Source organism: Pan paniscus, chromosome 19 (assembly GCF_029289425.2).
Source record: "Pan paniscus chromosome 19, NHGRI_mPanPan1-v2.0_pri, whole genome shotgun sequence".
NCBI lineage: Eukaryota > Metazoa > Chordata > Mammalia > Primates > Hominidae > Pan > Pan paniscus.
In genome coordinates, this window is record NC_073268.2 from 11,665,139 (window position 1) to 11,689,537 (window position 24,399).

Here is a 24,399-nt window from a genome sequence, read left to right on the forward strand (position 1 = left end):
AGCAACATCAGCGACCCCTGTGGCAGTCAAGGGCCTTTTCAGCAGAAACTCAAGCTCTGGAGGCAGCATCATAGAAACAATGGCGTGCTCTTCCATAAAACAATCTTTAGTGCCACTATCACAGGTTATACCTGGATCCAGAATGGCTTTTCTGTTTATGCAACTATGTGTAAATTACTGCGTCTACCTGGTAAACAGTAAGCATCAGTAACACCTAATTGTTGACTGAATATAAATACAGCTACACAGATACAGTGTACACCATGGGCTAGAAATGACTTTTTTGTTGTTGTTTTTTTTGAGATGGAGTCTTGCTGTCGCCCAGGTTGGAGTGCAGTGGCGCCATCTTGGCTCACTGCAACCTCCGCCTCCCGGGTTCAAGCGATTCCCCTGCCTCTCGAGTAGCTGGGACTACAGGCACGTGACACCAGCCTGGATAATTTTTTTTTTTTTTTGTATTTTTAGTAGAGACAGGGTTTCACCCTGTTGGCCAGGCTGGTCTTGAACATCTGACCTTGTGATCCGCCCACCTTGGCCTCCCAAAGTGCTGGGATTACAGGCCACTGTGCCTGGCCAATTAATTTCTTTAGGTGCACAATCTTGTTTAATTCTTATAAAAACTACCAGGAGACAGGTAATGGGAGTGGTTAACACAGATATGGAACTTACTATCAACTCTTCAAAGCACTTGACATACGGTAGCTCAAAGTACGTCATATATACAGCTCTTCACAATAAGGCTATGTTACAAGTATTATTATCATCATCCCCATTTTATAGATGAGAAAACTGAGGCAGGCTGGGTGCAGTGGCTCATGCCTGTAATCCCATCACTTTGGGAGGCCAAGGCCAGAAGATCACTTGAGCCCAGGAGTTCAAGACCACCCTGGGCAACATGGCGAAACCCTGTCTCTACAAAAAATACAAAAATTAGCCAGGCATGGTAGCGCATGCCTGCGGCCCCAGGTACTCAGAAGGATGAAGTGGGAGGATCACTTCAACCTGGGGAGGTCAAGGCTGCAGTGAGCCAAGATCACGCCACTGCACTCCAGCCTGGGTGACAGCGAGACCCTGTTTCAAAACAAAACAAAAGAAAATAAAACAAACACTGAAGAGATGATAACAACATGCCCAAGGTTTGATGGAGCAGGCATGTGAATCCAGCAGTCTAGGTTAGGAGTCTGTGCTCTTAACCTCTCTGCTATGCTACACTGAGTGAATGCCTCTCTCTAGAGTTCAACCTGTGATTCTGTGTAGTAAAGAATCGTCATTTACATTGCCTGCTTCTGACAGCTCAGCACCCTGGACAGCTTTCTTCTCTAGCTGCTCCTCTGACGCTCCGGTGGGCACAGTGACTGGTAGGGCCTGATCTTCTGGGCTTGAGTCCCCATCTGGCAATACACCCAGCAAAGCTAGAGCTTTAAGGCCTATGTGGCAAGCAAATCAGAGAATGGTTAGAAGTTTTATAATGAGAGTTCTTTTCAGCAAGTGCCATAAGTTACTTTGCCATTATATAGAAATAAATAAATGAGTTCTGCACAAACCAAATCCTAGAGGACTCAACGTGAACATCCCTTGCTGTCTAAATCTACTCAGCTCCTCATCTCAGATGGTGAGAGGCTGAATAGCAAGGGATACCTGCACTTTATTAACAACAGAAGATAAAACATATAACAGGATTGTCTATTTAGAAAATAGTCAACATTATACTTTTATAGTAGCCCCACACAATCAGACTGCTCAATTCTCACTGGCAAACTGGTATGGGAATTGCTCTAAGGTGCTGGCGTTACCCATGTGCTATCTCATACAGGCCTGGTTCCCTAATGTTGACTAGAATGGGGATGCCATTATCTGAAGGAACTTAGATGTCTCCAAGGTTTAACTTTCAAGTTGCTTTCTTCCCACCACTCCTTAGTCAAGTCAGATTCATGTCGATATATTGCTAAACTATTTTACTCGTAAACAGCTCTCATCTAGAATACACTTGTGTGGAAGCAGATTTACACTCCAGGTTAAGAAGTCTGGATTCTTTCAGCAAAGTTTGGTAGATTCAAATACTAGACTGCATCCACAGATATAAAGAGTTTTAATTATTATTTAAAATTAGTTTGAGGTATTAATATTAGTTTCAGAGAAATTAAATGTTGAACTTCAATGCCAACATTTCTCTAAAATCCATCGGGGAACTTAAAAATTAAGTTTCACACCAGGGTAAGCCCCTTTTGTGGAAAAGTGGATGTTGCCACCTGTAAACTAAGCTTAGTATTTTACATTTGCCAAGGCTTTTTTTCACCAGCAACTGAGGGCTGGTTTTGGTTTCTGTGCATTGGGAAGTCACCTTTTCCCTGATGAGCCTTCATCAGACAGTCCCCGACGAGCTGCATGCACTGGCTCCGCAGGGTGGTGGCACTGCTGCGGGTCTGGGGGTCCAGCTTCTCCCCATCCACATCCTCTGCACTGGCCAGGTGGGCGCTATAGAGAGCCAGGGCAGCAAAGAGCAGCCAGGAGTAGTTATGGATATATGGCTGGATGAGCCTCTGCCGGTCACTGATCCGAATGGTTACCATTGGGTGGGCCGTGATGCTGTGGGTAGGCAAATGGCTGCAAAGGCAAGACACATTTAAAGCTTACAACCCTCCAAAAGCTTCTGTGGCTCCAAACAGGAGCACAGGGCCTTAGGAGAGCATGTGGTCGCAACTGGGCATTAGTCACCTCTAGGATGCGCTTACTGAAAATGGAAAGAAAGGTGTGGGCCCTCTCTCCAGAAAAATGAAGAAACACAAACACAGAACACGCCTTTCAGGGTTTCACAATCCCCAGAGGTTGTCTGCGGAAATTGGACTAAGGAAGAATTGCTTATTGTGATTTTGGAAGGTGTGGTAATAGCATTTTGGTAATGTGAATAAAACCCATAATTTTTAAAGGGGGGTATAAAGTATGTAGGAAGGAAATAATTTAAGGCCTGGAATTTGCTTTATTTATGTATTTATTTATTTGAGATGGAGTCTCGTTCTGTCGCCCAGGCTGGAGTGCAGTGGCGCAGTCTCAGCTCACTGCAACCTCGGCCTCCCAGGTTCAAGCGATTCTCATGCCTTAGCCTCCCAAGTAGCTGGGATTACAGGCACCCGCCACCACACCCAGCTAATTTTTGTATTTTTAGTAGAGACGGGGTTTCTCCATGTTGGGCAGGCTGATCTCGAACTCCTGACCACAGGAGTTCGCCTCGGCCTCTGAAAGTGCTGGGATTACAGGCGTGAGCCACCGAGCCCGGTCCTGGAATTGGCTTTAAAATACTTTAACATAGGAAAAAAAAAAAAAGCAATAAACTAAGCACACATTACAAAATCTTCCTAACTGCTGAACCTGGGTAATGGGTACATGAAGATTCACTGTGTTAGTCTCTTTACTTTTGGTTATGTTTAACTTTTTAAATAAAAAAAAACTTTTTTAAAACAAGAAAGAAGTCCCTTTTCAAGTGAAGGAACGTGTAAATAAAAGGCCTGGTGGCGACGGGCAACTGAGACATACCCGTAGGAGTATTTCTTCGCTGCATAGCATCCGTAGCAAAGATCAAAGTCATCGCAAACATTGCAGTTCATCCTCCGGCCTATGATCAAACCCTGGCAGTGGTCACAGGTAAACTCCATGTTGACCATTTCATGGTCGTCTCCGTGGCCCTCAGGCTTCACCCCACCTGAGGAGAAACACAGCAGTGTGAGGGGATGAGGTAGAGGGCTCCTAGATGGGCTAGTTTCCAAACCCAAACCAACCCCAGCACCAGGGCCGTTCCCAAGTGACTGCTCAGGGATACAGGGCCCACAGGCGTTCTCTGGAGACAGGGTGCTCTGCCTGGGTGGCTCGAGGCATATGAATGAGACTCTTGGCACAGAATTTCTCGGCAATGGTACAGTGAGATCAAATGTATTATCAGGACTGCTATTTGGTGGAAACAAGTCCACAGGTTAATTTGTGAGCCGTCTCCTGTGACCCCTCCACTAACAAAGAGTAAGCCTCTGTTGATGTATTCCTGTTAACAAGCACTGAGGACTGATCAGGATATTTGCTCTTCCTTTTTCACTCCAGAATCACAGATGAAAACAGACTTCCAAAATAAAAAAATAAAAATTAAAAAATTAAAAAAGGGCCAGGCATTGTGGCTCATGCCTGTAATCCCAGCACTTTGAGAGGCCGAGGCAGGCAGATCGCTTGAGTCTAAGAGTTCAAGACCAGCCCGGGCAATATGGTGAAACCTCGTCTCTATTGAAAATACAAAAATTAGCCAAATGTGGTGGCAGGCACCTGTACTCCCAGCTACTTGGGAGGCTGAAGCAGGAAAATCACTTTAACCCAGGAGGCAGAAGTTGCAGTGAGCTGAGATGGTGCCACTGCACTCTAGCCTGAGTGACAGAGTGAGAGTTTGTCTCGGGGAGGGGGAAACAAAGAAAAAACCAGACCCAGACCCAGTGAGTGAGAGAGAATAACAGTCAGGAAAGAGATGGGCTGCACTGGTCTCCTTCTCACTCTAAGGCCCTTGGGCCCTTCTCACTCTAAGCTCTGTCATGGACCCTGCAGAATGCTCCTCGCGCCTGGCCCACCTCTGTTCATTCTCACTGCCATGAACCCAGTCCAGGCTCCCATGCCTGTGTGAATACTGTGACTGACTTCCTAAAGGAGACTCTTAGCACCGACAGAACCACCTTCCTCTAGCATAGCTCTCATCATGTTATTAATAATACCTACTTCAAAAACCTTCCCTGCTGTCTCTAGACTATTCAAACTCCTTAGCCTAGTATCTTGGGGTCCCACAGTCGGGGGCCCCACCTGTCTTAATCCATCACTTAGTTGGGCAAACATTTCAGCATGGCCATCTAAAGTCACTACAGACACTCCTCTGTCCCAGGGTTTGCTATGCCCTTGATGGTGATACCATCCCCAACGTTTCCTACACATCGTCCAGTTCTAACTTTCTTCAAAAACCAATTCTCATTCCACCTCCTTCACGAGCCTTCCCTGCAGCAATGCTGCTACTGCTTCTAAACTTTTCCAGAAACAATCTGTACCCTCATTTATAACTCAGCACACACATTCTTGTACTGGAATAGACATTCTGTGGATCTGTCCAGTCCTCCTGCTGGACTGTAGATGGTTCCAGGGCAAGGGCTGTCTCTTACCACTGGGCCATGCACAAAAAGGCCAGTCAGGTGTGCACTACTGTGCATCTGTTTTACCTCAGCACCTAGAAGTCAAGTGTGCGAGAGGGTTTTTGAAGCTTGCTTGTATATGTGTGCGTGTGTATTTTGCTACATGTAAACACTGCATGATTCAGAAGCAAACACTATTTCCTGAAAACTCCACTGAACATACATACACTGGTCCCGAGTGTTTATTAAGTGGCTACACCCAGCATGATAGAAGAAGGAAGCACGACAGATATTAGGGCTGTGGAGCTTTTCATTTAGTAGAGGAGATAAGGCTCACGTTCGCCAAGAAGTCAGAGAAAATACCACTGGGCAGTACTTTGATTTAGTACACTGAGAGTTTTTAAAAATGACAAGATCATAGAAATCAGAAGTGATATAGCCTTTGGATACGGCGTACCCAGTTCATGAAATTTACCTAGGAAGCAAGTTTTGCAGAGATCCATGTCGCTGCACTGCAGACAGCGGTATCGATGCCAGGGGGCAATCTCATCACACCCATCACAAGAGATGTCCACATTTAACAGGTCACAGTAGCGAGCAATAAACATGTGCATCTGTAAGGCCAAACACATACAATTAACTGATAGATTTTCTAAGGTGGCCACAATTCACTAATCAATTCCTCCATTCACTAGGTACTGAAGATGTTCCAGGCATTGTACTAAGTGCTAGGATTTGATAATGAATAAGCTCCTCAGTGTCTAGTTGGGAATTCCATCAAGGAGGTGATGACCATTTAGTATGACCAGTGCTTTCACAGGAAATTGCAGGAGGCTTAGAGGACAGAGGACTATGGCTACCAATGGGTATTCAGAAGGTCAAAGAAGGTTTTCCAAAGGAGATAATTCCTCAGGTGAGACCCAAAGGACAAACAGGTACTAGACGGGTCGGGGTAAGGGAGGTGGGCATGTCAGATAGGAATAGCAAATTTGACAGACAGCAAAAAGGGGATGAGAGACAGGTTTATGAAATTGGCATGACTCAGTGTGTCGAATACAGTACAGAGGGGAATAGTCAGATGAAGAGAGAAAGGTTAAACCACAAAGGGCCTTGCATATCAGTCTTAGGAGTTACAGATTGTTTTTAGAGAGAAGAGTAATGTGATCGGACTGGAGTGCTCTTCTGGAAGTTGAGGAAAGAATGGATCAAAGGGGCAAGCCTGGACTCAGGGAGACTGACCATGACCAAAGTGTTAAAGGAACCCCATGGCACATTATAAGGGCTGGGACTGAGTGGTAGGCGGGATGGTGAAAGGTGCGTAGATTTGAGGTGTTGAGGCAGAAGTGGGAAACCTTGGTGACCGACTGGATATAGGGATCAGTAAAAGGGAAGAAAGTTTCTGGCTTGGGTACGTGGTTGGACGATGGTAGTGTTCACAGATACAGGAAACACTGCAAAAGGAGTATTGTCCCTGGCACTTACAGGCAAACTTTCTGCAGGGATAGTCTGGGAACTGTCTAATGAGCAAACAAATTGCTTTACTGGAAAGTACTTGGACTACAGTATTGTTTCTCTTTAGGGCCTGGAAATGAGGGATCTAAATCAGTAAGTCATACAGTAGACCAGAGCAAATATGCCAAGTCACCTTACAACTACAGAACTCCCAAAAGGTATTAACATATGCGAGAGAAAAAGCCACAAAGGCCCACTTGGCAAGCTCCATCCAAGCACCACAGTGGTGCTATGTGAACAAAGTGGTTGGCACATAGTAGGCACTCGATACTTAGAAAATGAATGAATCTGAGGCAGCAGATGCTTGGCACATGTGGTAGCGATGGATTTAACACCTGACGTGGAGATGGACACAGTGGGCTATCTGAACCTGAGCCTTTGCACATCCGAATCATGCAGCTCTGATGCCCTCTCTATACATACGGCTGCTCCCATGCTCACCAGGCAGCCTTCTGATGGAAACGTGGCTGCCCACGCTGCTTGTCTACAGGAAGAGAATGTGCTGCTCCAAGGACACTAGAGCCCAGGCCCTCCAGCAATTCTATTTCTCACTGTAAATTAGTAAATTGGCACCTCATATTGTACATCAGCTTTAAGAGCCAATTTTCCAATGAGTCTAGTTCTACGGGAGGGAGCCACTCTGAGTGTAGTCAAATCAGGATTTATAGCCTCTCAGGTTAAAGGTTAAACACCAGATGCTAGGGCAGCAGTCTCCCTTTTTGGCACCAGGGACCAATTTCGTAGAAGACAATTTCTGCACAGGACTGGGTGGGGGATGGTTTCGGGATGAAACTGTTCCACCTCAGATCATCAGTCATTAGACTCTCATAAGGAGCGCACAAACTAGATCCCTCACGCACAAACTACATGCCTCGCATGCGCGGTTTCTTGTGGGCTCAGGCTCCCGTGAAAATCCAATGCCGCAGCTGATCTGACAGGAGGCGGAGCTCAGCCTCCCTCGCTTGCCCGCTGCTCACAGCCTGCATTCGGTCGCGTTCAGCGGTTGGGGACCCCTTCACTAGGGTATTGAATGCCACCTGCAGCCCTCTCAGGAAAGAGCCTGCCAGAACCCCCCCAGGCAAACTCTCCTCTCCAAACTCCTAGCAAATCACTTCAGAGTACTCTAGTTGAGAGGTCTTACTTTCCTCTGCTTCTCTGGATCTTCCTGGGCTATTTTTTCATACCAGGCCTCAAACATGCCATCCTGACACTCATCCATCCATTCTGAATTCTGCTTGGCATCAGCAAGCTCATCTTCTTCACTCCATTGGCTGAAAGAAGGACATAAAGAGAGAAAAGCATGCCTCTCCCAATCACCAAGGAAAGTACTGGTTAGCAGACCCTGTGTCTATAGGTCTATTATATCGGGCATTTTTCAGCTTCTGAGAGGGAAAGGTCAACTGCTTTTCAAAGCCCCAGGATTTGTCAAATATTTGGTAGATATATGCCAAGAAAGAAGGAGAAGCCCTTTCCAGAGTAGACTATAAGGGATGAGAAATTAAGAGTTTGAAAGGTTGTACCACATGGCATAATTCCACTGGACAATCATTTATGGTGAACCTACTATGTGCCAGGCACTAGGGCCAAATAAAGTTATTATTATTATTATTTTTTAGTCTGATTTAGACACGCTCAGCATATCCTGGTGGAATCAGTATGAGAAGGGAATCAGGAGACACTGTGACTTCAGCTCTACCACCAGCTGCTGTGAGACCTTGACACATGACTCAGCCCTGGTCCTCAGTCTCCCCATTTCAGACGAGATCAGGTGCATTCAGGGTGGTATGGCCATAGTTTCCTCATTTCAAATAAAGCGCTTCAGGTAGATAATCTTATAAGTTCCTTTGGGATGCAAAATTGTAAATTTCCATAATTTCAGTTTATAGCTCGTTTTAACAAATAGAACTTTAAACAGAAAAAGATTTGCTTAGGAGCAAATACAAAATATCTACCAAGCTATAAATACACATTCATTCATTCATGCATTCCAACAAAATGGTTTTAGGCCTATACTCATACTTAAGCTTTGCGCTAGGTGCCACGAGGGCTTGCTGTAAAGGGCGTGCTTCCTTCCCTGAGGACTGTGGCGTGCAGGGAGACAAAGCGAGAAACCGCGAGCAGGCCCACAGCCAAGATCCACAAGCTGATGCCCCCTAGTGCTGCCCCGTCTCTGCCAATGGAGCTCCAACAGCGAGGCAACGGCTGAGGTTCGTGAACTAAAGAGACAGCTCTAATTCTGTCCCCTTTTCCCTTGGAACAGCTCTCCTGAGAGAGTGGAGACTATCCTGGTGTTGACTCATTCACTTCTTCCCACTTCTCTCCTCTTAGTGCATTCCCCCTCCCCTTCTCCTCTTTTCTACACATGAATGGCCGCAAATAGGGAAGTGGATTTGAGTAGAGTGGAGAGATATGGGCCAAATCGGAGGAAAAAAACCCTTCATACATGATTTTTTTCTAACTGAGGTCCTTATAATGTGCAAGAAGTTAGAGTGGCTAACTTCTTGTAACATACACATGTAACAAAAATTATGGAAAAGGATTTCCCAATTCAGCAAGCTATACTAAGATCACCAAAATGCAGAGGATTCTCGGCCTCAGAGCTCACGAGTTCACCACCATCAATGTACATAGCTCTACTGCATGCCAGATGTGGTTCTAAACACTGAAATATATAACTCAGGTACTCATCACAACAAGCCTTGGAGGCAGCACCATTGTTATCTCCAGCTCTGAAGATGAGGAAACTGAGGCACAGAGGGATTATAAGACTTGCGCAAGGCCACTCGGCTAGGATGTGGCAAAGCCAAGATATGACACAGACAGTCTAGCTCCGGAGTCTGTGCTCTTAACGCCCCCACTATGTTCCTTGCGTTTCATAACCTACATTAGGAACTGCAGAGCGCAGGACCGTGCTCTTACCTGATCACACTGTCATGGACACTTATATTCTCCTGTGACATTTTCATGAGGAGATCTGGTAACTGAATATCAACAAAGAAGGCGAGATCACTGGGTTCCCAGCCCATATCCAAAAGATGAAGCAGGGCTGTCTGAACACAGGATAAGGCAGGGAGCAAGGACCTAAAGGGGCCGTGAAAGTGACCATTAGCAGAGCTGCTTATTACCAACAGAGGCAACAGAAGCAATTCAAGTAGGTGACCTGGTTTGCAATTGAAAGCAGAAGGGAACTTCACATTGCTGGTTTGGGTTCCTTTCAAATTCCTCACACTCCACACAAACATCCTTCAAAGCTTACATAAAATAACTCTGAAAAGTGTAAAGTAAGGTTTCCACCCTGCCAGGACCACCACAGGGGTATCTTATGGTAAAGAACTGAGAAGTAAAAATCACCTTCTGATAAACTGCAAGATCAGGGCCAGCTCCAAATTAGCCAAGGTTATGCAGTTTAGATTTACAGAAGAATCATTTGATTTAAGGCTTATGTCTAAACCATTTACTAAGAGGACTGGGAAATGGCTTTATACTCGTTTTCAAACTGTACATAATACATAATATACTGGCTGGGCGTGGTGGCTCATGACTGTAATTCCAGCACTTTGGGAGGCCGAGGCAGGCAGACTGCTTGAGCCCAGGAGCTCAAGGCCAGCCTGAGCAACATGGCAAAATCCCATTTCTACAAAACATAAAGAAAATTAGCCGGGCATGGTGGCATGCACCAGTAGTCTCAACTACTTAGGAAGCTGAGGTGAGTGGATCAATTGAGCCTGGGAGGTCCAGGCTGCAGTGAGCCACAATTGAGTCACTGTACTCTAGCCTGGGTGACAGCATGAGGCCGTCTCAAAACAAACCAAAAAAATCCCTAATATACCAAAACAGAAAATAATAGGCTATAAATTCTTAGAAAAACCCAGACTCATCCCCTTAAAAAGAAAATATACACACCAGACAGAAAAAGGACTGGGAGAAAATATACGAATAAGTTAACATTAGTGATTAGCTCTCTAGGTGGTAACATTAGAGGTTATTTTTATTTTGTTCTTTGTGCTTTTTGGTATTTTTGACAGTGCACATATATTTCTTTTATAATCAGAAAAAAATACATTTTTTTTCTCTAGAAATGATAAAAGTTATCCAGTACCTGTCATTTAGGCTACTAAATCCTTTAACTGCTTTGACCAAAAACAGAACAAGTTGATAGTAAGTGTCTCGAATTTCTTTGTGTAGATCAGCACCACAGCCTTCCAGGTGTCCAAAATAACTAGAAACAGAGGAAATCACTGATTCACTTAATTGCCAGAACATCTTTTTCTTAATAATAATGATTTCTTACATGAAAAAGAGCAAGTGGCAGTCAGCTGAACAAAGCGGCACAGGAACTTAAGTAAATACAAATATAATACCTATAGAAGGTAACACACAAAACAGCAAGTGAATCCCTCTGACGGGCTCAAGAGAGTTACCCAGAAGCATGGAGATGAGATTATTGATCTTCTTTGTGAATATAAACCCATCCCTCCCACCACTACTTGGGTGCCAGATACTGTGTTAAGTATTTTTCACAAATGACCTCATTTGATCCTCTCCACACAATCACGCTCACCCCTCTGCCTCCCTTCATTGATGACTTTGGCACCAACCTCACTGTCTTTTCTACCATGATCCTGGCCATCTTGGTGACTTCAACATCCATGAAAATGATGTCTCCATTCCTTTTTCCCTCAATTCTCTTCCATCTGCATCTCCAGTGATCTTCTCTTCCACGCCCTTAGCCATCTTAGTTTGATGGTCATTTCCCGGACCTTGTTATCATGTGATGACATCATCTCTGACACACTGATGCCAGAGCACCCTACTCTGACCCCAGCTCTCCTGCTCACCCAGGTAGGACTCCAACAGCAGCCTTTTCTTCAATACCAGCGGGCGTCAGCCCAGGACGCTGCCTCATGTTCACCATCTACTACTCCTGCCATGCTTTCTCTCTGCCCCCTTCTCAGCTTAGATACCATGGCCCATAATCATACCTTAGCAAACACTAACTCCTGTGTCCCTTCCTTCCTCCATGTACTTGCCTGAGAAATCTTATACCTATATCAAAACAGCTGAATGTCGTGGAGGAAACACCACACAAGCAAGCTGACTAGTATGACTTTAAATTTGCAACCATAGTGATCAAATAAGCCCTCAAAATTGTCAGGCAATTCAGTAGACTGGCTTTCCTTTCTCAATTTTCATTACTATCAAACCTTCCCATAGGCCAGGCATGGTGGCTCACATCTGTAATCCCATCACTTAGGGAGGCTGAGCCGGGCGGATCAACTGAGGTCAGGAGTTCAAGACCAGCCTGGCCAACATGGGGAAACCCAGTGTCTAGTAAAAATACAAAAATTAGCCGAGCGTGGTGGCACACACTTAGGAGGCCAAGGCAGGAGGATCACTTGAACCTGGGAGACGGAGGCCGCAGTGAGCCGAGATCATGCCACTGCACTCCAGCCTGGGTGACACAGTGAGACTCTTGTCTCAAGACAAAAAAACAAACAACAACAACAACAAAAAACAAACAAAAAAAACACTCAACCCCCCACCCCCACCAAAAAACCCCTTCCTGCTTCTCCTGATGCCACCACTACCTCCTTCTCATCCTTCCATTCTCTCTGATGACTATCCTTATATTTTACTTTTTAAAAGAGAAACTTAGGTATCTTGAGAAAGAAAAGTAACAATCACATATGAATTCCCTTACCTTTGCACCACCAAATATCTACCAGCCAACTTGTGGACACTGTGTGTCCTATTTCCTCACTACTACAGATAAGAGCCTCCCTGGTTCAATCAAAGGCCAATCTCTCAACTTATACAACTGCTAGTGCAAATTATCCCCTCTCTTCCTGCACCAAGTTTCCTTATCACTGATTCATTCCCACCAACACACAGAAGTACTCTTACATCTCTTTGAAACCCTCAGTTGACCTCACATCGCCCTCCAAAAACTTCCCCGTTTCTCTGCTCCCTTTGAGGCCAAATTTCTTAAACTAAATGTCTGTAGTCTCTCCATTTTATCACCCTCATTCTCGCTGGCCTTTTGGCCAATGGCTCCAGTAAGACTGCTGCCAAATCCAGTGTGTTTTTATCTCTTTCGAATTCTCACATTAGTATTTGACACAACTGATCATTCTTATCTTTTTTTTTTCCAGGGAAGGGCACTCACCTGACATTCTTATCTTTTGAGATCCATTCTTCTCTTGACTTCTGGGACAACAGCATCCCCTGGTTTTTTATCTACCTGACTGGCCACTGCTTCTTGATCTCCTTAGCTGACACTCCTTTCTCTGCTTGACTTCTAAGTAAAGAAGTGTCCCTAAGGCTCAGTCCCAGGCCCCTTCTTGTCCATCTCCGCACCCTTTCTAGGAGGTTTTATGGCTCTAAATGTCACCTACATGCCAACTGCATCCAAATTCTATCCCTAGTCCTGACTTCTTTCCGTAACTTTAGTTAAAACGCTGACCTCTGTTTTCTCAATATCTTTACTTCGTATCTCTACAAAAAAGATTTCCAGCTTAACATGGCCAAAACAAAACTTTTGATTTTCACCCCCATCTGTTTCTTCCATACTCTTTCCCTCACTAGAACGCATCACTATCCACCAGCTGCTCACTCCCAAATCCTAGGAGTTTCCCACGATTCCTTTCCTTCATTTACCCTCTCCATCTTATCCAACCATAAGTCCTGACAATTCTACCTCTAAAATACATTCTGAATCTCATCCTTTCCTCCCCATCTCCAGTATTATTCTCTGGATCAAACCACCATCATTTCTTGCCTGGACTACTGCCACAGACTCCTAACTGCTTTTCTTATTTCCACCTCTTTTCACACAGTAGCCAGGGGCACCTTTTATAAATATAAAACAAAGTGTGATCCTCCTGGGCTTAAAAATCTCCAGTGGTTTCCCAACTACAACTTGGCATAAAATCGAAATACTTTATAGTGATAAGCGTCCTGCCTTTCTGATCTTATCCCATCCCATTTTCCCTGTCAGCCACACTGGTTTTCGCTCTGTTCCTCGGACTAACTCCCCCCTCTGAAGCCTCTGCACTGTTCCTTCTGCCTTCAAGGCTCTTCTCTCTGATCTTAGCTGGTCATTCACCTCTTGGCTTTCATCTCCTCAGCCAGCCTTCCCTGACCATCTAAACTAGGTCACTGTATTAATCACCACATAACAATATCACTATCTGGTATTTTTTCATTTATTTGGTTTTTTATTGTCTCTCTCTCCTCAATATAATATAAAATCTGCCTTGTCTACTGCTGCATAACACCCAGAAGACATTCTAGCACACTAGACGCTCAAAAGGTATTTATTGAGTTAATCTTAAGAACCACCTTTTGAGGTACTCAGATTAATATCATTTCTGTAAGCCTTATATTTAGCTCACAGCTTCCAGGAGCCAAACGATGCATGAGTATATGAGGAATGCAATTCTCACCATCTGGAAAGTAAACCTGATCAACTCACCAGGAGGAATAAACATGTTCCCGGCAGTTACATATTAAAAGGATATAACCCATCTTTCCTTGGAACGAGAGAATGAATTAACCAAAAATGTACATTTGTATCCTACATAGAAATGATGCTGCTATTAATCAGAGAAGATAATCAGGATTTATTTACAATGATCTTTGCTGTTTTCCTTCTGGACCTGTCCTTTGTACTTACTTGGTAAAATCTTTCTGGCAGGTCAGAAGTTCCAACAGGAAAAGTATGAAAGGTGGATGGAAGCAGTGGGGCTGCCCAAGGGATTCTGCACAGTACTGAGTTATCTTCAGGACTTCCAGGATGCTCTGGGCCTGGGCTTTCCTCAGGGAAAGAACCTTCACAACACTGGAGACACAATGCAAGTCAGGAACACCCAGAAAACTCTTGAGCTGGGGCAGACGGAAAATATCCCCCCCAAAGCCCTGATGCCATATATCAAAGAGGAAATATTATTGTGAGGTATTAGAAACACCATGTAGGAGGAGTACCAATACCTCTTTACTATTTTTAAGTCATCACTCAGCAGCACTACAAATCAGTTCATGCCAACTGTCCAGAAGTCCGACAACCCATTATTTAACTTAACGAATTAAAAAGGAACATTGATATTTTCACTTTCCATAGAGACAAAGCCTTAATTCTTAGGACAGGAAATTCCTCACTAACTTAAACATGCAATACTTCCAGAGATGTAGGCCTATGAACAAATAATTTTGTTGGAAAATATCAAATCCTGGCTGGGTGTGGTGGCTCATGCCTGTAACCCTCTGATGCAGAAAGATTCCTTGAGCCCAGGCATTCGAGACCAGCCTGGGTAACATAGGGCGGCCATGTTTCTAGAAAATGCCAAATCCAAATTTCTCCCTGGGTTAAAATAAGACAGTTTTATAAGTGGCAGCTACCCAAAAAATGCTTCCTTTTAAAATTCTAATGGTACGTTCTTGAGATATACTTTATAAACAGTATAATATATAAATCTTACATGAAAAAATATCTTTTTTTTGTTTTTGAGACAGTCTTGCTCTATCACCCAGGCTGGAGTTAAGTGGCATAATCTTGACTTACTGTAGCCTCAACCTACCTGGCTCAAGTGATCCCCCTGCTTCAGGCTCCCAGGTAGCTGGGACTACGGGCAGGTGCCACCACACTCAGGTAATTTTTTTTTTTTTTTTTTTTTGAGACAGAGTCTTGCTCTGTCACCCAGGTTGGAGTACAGTGGCGTGATCTCGGCTCACTGCAACCTCCGCCTTCCAACTTCGAGCAATTCTCCTGCCTCAGCCTCCCGAGTAGCTGGGATTATAGGCGTCCACCACTACGCCCAGCTAATTTTTGTATTTTTAGTAGAGAGGAGGTTTCACCATGTTGGCCAGGCAGGTCTCGAACACCTGACCTCGGGTGATCCACCTGCCTCAGCCTCCCAAATTGCTGGGATTACAGGCGTGAGCCACCGCACCCAGCCTCAGCTAATTTTTAAAAAAAATTTTTTGTAGATGGGTGGGGGGGTCTCACTATGTTGCCCAGGTTGGTCTTGAACTCCTGATCCCAAGTGATCCTCCCACTTTGGCCTCCCAAACTGCTGAGATTATAGGCATGAATCACCGTGCCCACCCAAAAATTACTTCTTTAAAGAAAAAAAAAAAAATCAAAACTTTTTTTGAATATTCTAAAACAAGCCTTGATCTATCCTAAATATTATTTGTTCGTTTTCAACATGAACTTCAAGCCTCTGACTAGACTGGGTAACTACGGCTTAAAAAGAGAAAGCGACAGGAAGGTAACAATGGGCTTACCTCCTGTGCGAGAGCGACTGATCCTTAATGAAGTCCATGACGTCCTTCAGCACAGGGTATTTCTCTTTCACTGTGGGCACCAGTCTGGCCTCCTCCATGGATCGAAAGGAGAGCAGCCGGAGTCGCCCTCGGGTGAAGGGAGGCCGGCGGGTGGGTGTGGAAGGTGACAAGGGCTCTTCAGCTGTGGCAGGGGACACGTCTGCAGCAGGAAGGCCACTGCTGGATGGCAGCTTTGGCTGGGTGTCCAGGCCAGGACTCCGGTCTCCTGTGGCAGGGGGTGCGGCTTCAGTGGGAGATACTGAGGCTTGGAAATGCTCTTCCACCACAGAGCTCGTCCTCTGACGCTTGTTGAGTGGCTGGAGATGACTGGTTTCATCAGCAGTCTCCAACTTTTCGCAGCTTTCTTTTGAACTTATGCCCGTGGGCAGAAATTTTAGTAATAGAAGACTCTTCTCAATACACTCTTTTGCTAGATGCAAACAAGAATCATAATTGAAAAAAAAAAAAGTTAAAATTATGGGGGAGGGGGGAGAGGAGAGGGATAGCATTAGAGGATATACCTAATGTAAATGACGAGTTAATGGGTGTAGCACACCAACATGGCACATGTATACATATGTAACAAACCGGCACGTTGTGCACATGTACCCTAGAATTTAAAGTTAAAAAAAAAAAAGTTTAAATTTATTGCCTACTTCTGTAGAGAAAATAAGTTAAACGTCACAATTTAGGGCAAGAGACAGCTTCATGAATAAAGTGATATAGGCCTGGTGTGGTGGCTCACGCCTGTAATCCCAGCACTTTGGGAGGCCAAGGCGGGAGGATCACTTGGGGTGATACCTCAGCTTGGGTAACATGGTGAAACCCAATCTCTATAAAAAAACAATAAATTAACCAGACATGGTGGCACACGCCTATAATCTACTTGGGAGGCTGAGGCGGAAGGATTGCTTGAGTCTGAGAAGTTGAAGCTGCAGTGAGCCGAGATCATGCCACTGCATTCCAGCTTGGGCGAAAGAGTGAGACACTGTCTCCAAAAAAAAACAAACAAAAAAACCAAAAAACAAAAAAGTGATACACATATTTACTGACAGAATAGAAGAACAGAATCAAATTTTATCTCATTATAGAAATCAAAATCTCGCCAGTACTATCAGCACACTTTTTAGAAAAAGTTTTATGGTAGATGTTTTCAAACATGTATATAGAGAAAATACCATAAGGACCCTTCCATGTACCTGTCACTCAGCTTCCGTCATTATTAACTCACGGCCAATCTTGTTTCACCCCCATCAACCCCTCACTCCCCGGATTACTTCCACACACATTCCAGCACCACACTATTTTATCTGTAAAAATTTTTAGCATATTTCTCTTAAAAATATATGAGTTTTAAAAAATAACAACCATAATATTTAAAAAATAATAGTAATTCTTTAATTTCACTGAATATTCAGTGTGAGCACACTTTAAAATCATAACAAGGCCAGGTGCAGTGGCTCATGCCTATAATCCCAGCACTTTGGGAGGCTGAGGTGGGAGGATCACTTGAGGCCAGGAATCTGACACCAGCCTGGGCAACACAGTGAGACCCCTTCTCTAAAAAAAGTTTTTAATTGCTTAACACAGGCGATACAAAGAGGAAAAAAAAAATTTGCCAGGTGTTGTGGCACCTGCTTGATGTCCCAGCTACCCGGTAGGCTAAGGCGGGAAGATTGCTTGAGCCCAGGAGTGGGAGGCTGCAGTGGGCTATATGACTGAACCACTGCACTCCAGCCTGGGAGACAGAACAAGACCCCATCTCAAAAAAGAAAAAAGATGTAGCTCAAAAAGGACCCGATGCCGCCTAAGAGAAGTGATTAGAAAGATGTTCCATTTGGAGCAGGTCAATAAAACATTACTCCTCTTTGGGATTTTCTCTATTTCTGATACATCCTTGGATACTATATTTAGCACCTGTATTACTTTCCCTAGGTCAACACAGCCTCAATTAAGATAATCTAGAAGGTGAGTAATTAGTTTTCCAGGCCCTAAAATGAAAACAGAAGGCTCAGGGACAACAGCTGGTGTTAGCACACTCACCCAGGCTCTCAGGGTTCACCTCAGTAGCTTCTGAACTATGTTTTTCTTCTGCTTCATTCCCCAGGCTCATCAGGGACTTCTGCTTCATCTCTAACTAGGGGAGAATTTGAGCCACATCATTATGCTGTCCAGGCAGGGAAGCAAGGACAGCCATGGCAAACTACTTCAAAAGCACACAGCACTGAGACCACAGAGTACTTTACAGTTGTATCATTTAGAGGGGTTTGTAATACTCACAACCTTATTACTTAAAAATTTCTAGAACACTGGTGCTGCAGGGGGCTTTCTCTAAAGCCTATCTAGTACTGATAAAGAAGAAGCCGAGATCTAGAGAAATGAAGAGTCTTACTAGGGTCATAAACCCAGTCTGCTGCAGATTGAACCAAAATTTCATCCTATTCTACTCTGAATGAGGGGACATCTCTACGTGATGCTGAGACCTAAAACTGGCCATGGTTACCTAGTATCTAAAGCGATGCTGTTCCGCCAACTCTACGGAGTTCCACGAAGGGATGTAAAGAGGGGATAACTAAATTCTGTTTCCTCTATTTTCAACTGTCCAGACTATAATTTCAAGGGTTCTAAATTATTTTATATCTATTCATGTCACTAAACTTTAGCTTAACAAAAATCCTAAAGCTATATTCTTGAGAAGAGAACAATTCATCTTAATTCCATGATATCACGGTAGAAAACCTAAAATATAGCAAAATCACATGCAAAGAAAATCTTACCATCCATATTCGAATCCCATCTGCCAAGGAATAAACCTGGGCAAACTCTTCACTCAGGGCTATTTTGCCTCCACTGTTGACTGGGGAGAGAAGCAGAGATGGAGATTACATTCAGGTAACACAATTCACTACTGCAACATTAAGCACAAAAAATCTAAATCTGCTGAAGTACAGAAAAAGTCCTCCTGACAATCACACATTGAGGATGGTAAGAGAGACTCAGGGGAAAAAATATTCAATTAAGCCACAAATACCTGTGTGGGTTCCTGTGTTATTTCAAACTAACTTTTTTCAAAATAATTTCTAAAATGGAAATAATTTTAAAAGTGAGTAAAATATTAAAAGATATAAAAAATACTAAAAGTAAAAATTTTAGAATATTAACAGTGAGTAAAAAAGTATTTATTGATATGGAAGAAAGTTCATGGTATATTAAGTAAAAAAGCAGGTTATGAAACAGTATAAATAAAATGATCTTATTTAAAGAGAGTTTATATATTTAAAACATGGAAGCCAAGTGCAGCAGCTCATGCTTATAATCCCAGCACTTTTTATTTTTATTATTCTTATTGTTTAAATTTTTTTAAGAGATAGGGTCTTACTCTATCACCCAGGCTGGAGTGCAGTGGCACCATCATAGCCCCCTGCAGCTTCAAACTCCAATCCCAGTGCTTTGGGAGACCGAAGGTAGATTGCTTGAGGCCAGGAGCTCGAGACCAACCTAGGCAACATAGCAAGACTCTGTCTCTACAAAAAATAAAAAATTGTCCAGGCACACCGGCATGCACCTGTAGTCCTAGCTACTAGGGAGGCTGAGGTAGGAAGATCACTTGAGACGAGGAATTCAAGGTTACAGTGAGCTACAACTGTGCCCCTGCACTCTAGCCTAGGCAACAGAGCAAGACCCTGTCTCTAAAAACAAACAAAAAAATAAAATGTGTATGGATACATATATATATATACAAATATACATACATATGAATATACCTACATAAAGTCCAGGTAAACAGAAAAACGTTCATAAAGGTTCTAAGTGGTGAGACTGTAGTTGATAATTATTTTAAGCTTTTCTATACTTAGGTTTCTACATAAACAGGTTTTGTTTATAATTAGAAAAATAACAATTTTTTTTGAGACAGAGTTTTGCTCATTTCCCAGACTAGAGTGCAATGGCGCGATCTTGGCTCACTGCAACCTCTGCCTCCCGGGTTCAAGCAATTCAAGCAATTCTCCTGTCTCAGCCTCCCGAGTAGCTGGAATTACAGGCACCTGCCACCACACCTGGCAAATTTTTGTATTTTTAGTAGTGACGGGGTTTCATCATATTGGCCAGGCTGGTCTCAAACTCCTGACCTCTGGTGATCTGCCTGCCTTGGCCTCCCAAAGTGCTGGGATTACAGGCGTAAGCCACAGCACGCAGCCTAACAAAAAAAATTTTTAAAGAAAGATCTATGAGGCTTGCCCCTTCTCTTCAGCTAAAACCCAAAAGATAATATACTAGAACAGCATGAAGCTCTCTTTTGCATCTATGTTACGATGCAGTAAGTATTTCCTGAAGCCCTGGAATATGCCAGGGCTGTACCAGACACTGGGAATATTACGCTGAGAAAAACAAAGTTCCTGCCCTCAAGCAGCTTATATTCAAGTTGAAAAACTCCTCCCCACCCTTTCTAACCCCAAAGAGTGACTAATTTTTAGACAAAGATGAGCAAATTTACTAGACAAAGACCATTCTCAAAGTAGTTCAGTCTTAACTCGGAAATAGTCCTTAGACATATAATATCTATATCAATATCTATATCACAAAGGCAGAGACAGAAAGAACTAAGACAAGCCTGGCCTCCTTCAAACCAACAATGGCAGGCATTCTAGAAACAACCTGCACACAGCAAGACATTCCGACTTCCCACAGTTGTAGAGTTCCCACAGTTGACTGTGTGTTTTCTCTTCTGCAAACAGGTATGTGGTATCTGAACACAGCCTGAAGTTTCCCACAGCAGGAAGCCTTCCATTTCTCAGCTTTTAACCCACAGGCTTTTATCCCTCTACTGAAAATTCCTTCAAGTAAAAAGACTATCCAGCTTTCTTACTATAACTTGATTACAAAAATACATATTGACATTCCCCCCGCCAAAACCATACGGGTTACATCACCCCCTCGATTCCTCAGCAGAGAAAAACTCTTCCATATGACATTTGTTTCCATAAACCACTCATGTCTCAACGCAGTTTTGTTTATTTGAGCAGCTTTTTAAAGGAGATATTAAGATTTGGGGATGTAATCAAGATGTTTTAACAATCAGAAAATAAATTCTGCAATGTGAGATCCAAAGAAATGAGCAATAAAGGTGGTAGGAATAAAAATATCAATAATAACAAAACGAGGCTGGGCGCGGTACTCACGTCTGTAATCCCAGCACTTTGGGAGGCTGAGGCGGGCGGATCACCTGAGGTCAGGAGTTCAAGACCAGCCTGGCCAACAGGGCGAAACCCCGTCTCTACTAAAAATACAAACATTAGCCGGGCGTGTTGATGGGCGCCTGTAATCCCAGCTACTCGGGAGGCTGAGGAAGGAGAATCGCTTGAACCCGGGAGGTGGAGGTTGTGGTGAGTCAAGATCGCGCCACTGCACTCCAGGCTGGGTGACAGAGTGAGACTCCGTCTCAAAAAGTAAAATAAAATAAAACAAAACAAAATGAGCAACAGTCAATTACCCACTCTAATGGAAGGAAGCTCTGTTTTTGCTTCTTTCACCTGCACTGCGTAGAGAACACATACCCTGCCAGGTGATTAGGAAACCCATGCCTTATCTCTAGGTAGGGTTTGAAACAGTTTTCCCCTGAATTAGTATGAAGGTAGAGAGAGACTCTCCCTCCGTGTGGGTCCTGCTAGGCGGCAGGGAAGCAGGGTAAATACAGAGATGGCATCCCTAAGAGACATGAGGAAAAGAGATGGTGAGGAGAAGGTTATCAGCAAAGGAAGCCTAGTGGGGTGATGCTACGAAGGCGCTGCAAGCTAGCTAAAGGTAATAGTTAATACCTACAGCTTCCTCCTTGGTTATTACTACATTCAAGAACTTAAACATCTGTGGTTTTAATTGGAATTTCTTAGAATGTTAGAGCGAATCACCCTTAAACCAATTTTACAGATAAAGAAACTGAGGTGCAGAAAGGTCGTCTGATTAACCTGAAGCTGCACAACTTTTGAGTTTTTGCACTGGGACCAGGACCCAAGTTAAGGTTTCTTTCCATTAAATTTCTCAGCAGTTTTCCATGAGAATTCTGGGTAAAGATAATTTACCTGCTAATTTTGCAACTCAAGGTTAGGTGCCACACATTATAATCTGCTAACCATAAAGTGGCCATGAATCTTTTAATAGGCAAAGTAGAACCAACAAGATGATGTTTACAGTTATAGAAATGTGTTTATATTTTAAAATATTTTAAATGTTCACTTAAGATAGGCTTTCTTAAAACTTAGCAATTAGCCTTCAGATCAAAAATATTCCCTGTAATAAAGTTACCATATTTTTGCAGCTTCTCATATAAATCTGGAGTGCGATACACCAGAGCAGCAAAGGTGGCGTTCACAGCTTGATCAATAGTGGAACCAGCAACTATATCTGTCTTTGGGGCCTGTTTTCTACATGCCTGTATGAATCCTTTGAAAAGTTCTGAATATGGCCCACAGAAGTTCTGAGCAGGCTCTGACTGGGCAAAATCAAGAAGAAAATGGCGGCAGGGGTCGTCAGGAATGTTCTTAACCTGGAAACAAAAAACAAACCCATCACATTTAACACATTCATTCAAAAAATATAATTTATTGAGCAAACTATTAGGCTAAAGCAGAAGTATAAAACACAGTGAACACTCTCCGGAAGTTTAAATCTATTTTAGGAAGACCAGACAGAGATATGAGTTAAAAAAAGATAAACATAAATAAAACATTAAAAGCATTAGAACTAGCATTCCCGTAAAGCAAAAGATTATTAAGTGCCAAATGCCTAGAAGGGATACCCAGTGCTGAGAATTCAAAGGAGAGAGATCCTGGTAGGTTAAAGTAATTAAGAAAAGCCTCCTGGAGGATATGGGCTTTGGCCTGGACCCTGAAGGATTGGCAGATTTGGCTCTGAGGAACATAACCATTAGCAGAGGTTACGAGTCAGTGGGGAGACTGACCTGGCCTGAAGTCTCAGCTGGGGAGTGATGGGAACTAGAGTCAGATAGGTAAGGTGAAAGGAGACTGCAGAGAGCCTTGACTGTCACATTGAGGAGTTAGACTTCACCCTGTGGGCAATGGGGAGCCATTAATGGTGCTTGGCAGTGGAATGACAAGATAATGCAGTGATTATAAAAAAAACTTGGTAGGTACCAATGTCATAAGGCAGGTGCGAATGAGGGCCCGGATAAAGATGCAGACAGAGGAAAGGACAGAGATGAACATCATGAGGAAGAATCCACAGGACCTGCAAGCTGACTGGACAGGAATGGGGAGACAGGTGAGGACAGGGGATGCTAGGGAGCAGTGGCTTCAGGCCTGGGGAACACTGACCACCACAGAAGTGACCGGTCTTTGGTTTTACACTTCTGAGTTAAGGGGAGTCAGGACATTTAAATGGAAATGCCTCACAGGAAGATGGAAACAGGTACTTGGAGCGGGGAGAAAACCAGACCTGGAGACTGATATTAGGAATTAGGGCCGCAATGTTTGACAGGAGAAGAAAGTGGAGAGGATGAAGTCTTGGTGGGCTGTGGGGAAGGGAAGAAAGCCTGAATAAAGCCTACCCTTTAGGGAAGGAGGAATATGAAAAGTCAATGAAGGAGGCAGGTGGGCAGTCAGATGTAAGAGAAGACAGTGGACTAGCATGGATCCAAAGAAGAGAGGGTCTGAAGGAGCCAAATTTAACAGAGGCAAGGAGAACAGAAGCTGAGGAAGAGCCACTGGATTTGGCAATTAACTACTGAATAACGTGGGGCAGGGCAGGGAGGGGAAGGAAGAAAAGTAGAATACAGAAATAGAGGGAAGGAGAGGTGAAAAATAAAGACAGGGCAAACTTTTTAGTTTTTAAAATCTTATACACCTAAATCATGTGCTGTAATTCTAAGGAGAACAAAAGGTATAGCACAAATCATTGCTCTAAAGCTTGACTCAGCAGGCACTAGAAGTACACTCAATTGTTTGCCTGATAACTCCATCAACAAAGATTTACTGAGCACCTCCTACATTTCACCCAAGTCACGCATTCAGTATTTCTGAACACCTATTGCACACTGGCCCCTGTGGGACACGGTGGCGTTAACAAGTTAACAAGGTTTAGTTTCTGGCCTCAAGGAGCTAACTGCTTAATACGGGTAGTAAGATAGAAACACAAGTGTTTATAACTTAAAGTAATAAATACTTGCAGGCAGTTTCCAGTCTAAATAGAAAGAAAACGGAAGAGTAAATACCTCCTTACTATTCCGGTGTGGGTGAGTGGGCCAGCTTGCTTCTAATTCCAACTCTGGACAAACCTGATGCCTGAAGACAGGTTTCCACAGTGGGGAGCTTAGGACTAATGCCATTTTTGCCTGAGGTACTACCATGTTACTTCCTAACTCTAGAAAGAGAAGAAGACATATGAGAGTTCTATTTTTGCCTTAATA

General features: G+C 43.6%; 1 protein-coding gene across 5 annotated transcripts in view; it reads right to left on the bottom strand.

The window, feature by feature from the left end:
• The window catches only part of ZZEF1 (zinc finger ZZ-type and EF-hand domain containing 1), a 137,764-nt gene that overhangs the window by 43,903 nt on the left and 69,462 nt on the right, over nt 1-24,399 (bottom strand). For all 5 annotated transcript variants that reach the window (XM_063598863.1, XM_024926259.4, XM_063598864.1 and 2 more), the window contains 13 exons: nt 24,205-24,353; nt 22,281-22,521; nt 18,758-18,837; nt 18,024-18,117; nt 15,942-16,410; nt 14,332-14,496; nt 10,756-10,875; nt 9,576-9,737; nt 7,798-7,927; nt 5,620-5,758; nt 3,532-3,697; nt 2,342-2,604; nt 1,276-1,427 (listed from right to left, as the gene is read on the bottom strand). In XM_063598863.1, the coding sequence (XP_063454933.1) occupies nt 1,276-1,427; nt 2,342-2,604; nt 3,532-3,697; nt 5,620-5,758; nt 7,798-7,927; nt 9,576-9,737; nt 10,756-10,875; nt 14,332-14,496; nt 15,942-16,410; nt 18,024-18,117; nt 18,758-18,837; nt 22,281-22,521; nt 24,205-24,353 (2,330 nt within the window). The remainder of the gene's footprint in view (nt 1-1,275; nt 1,428-2,341; nt 2,605-3,531; nt 3,698-5,619; nt 5,759-7,797; nt 7,928-9,575; nt 9,738-10,755; nt 10,876-14,331; nt 14,497-15,941; nt 16,411-18,023; nt 18,118-18,757; nt 18,838-22,280; nt 22,522-24,204; nt 24,354-24,399) is intronic.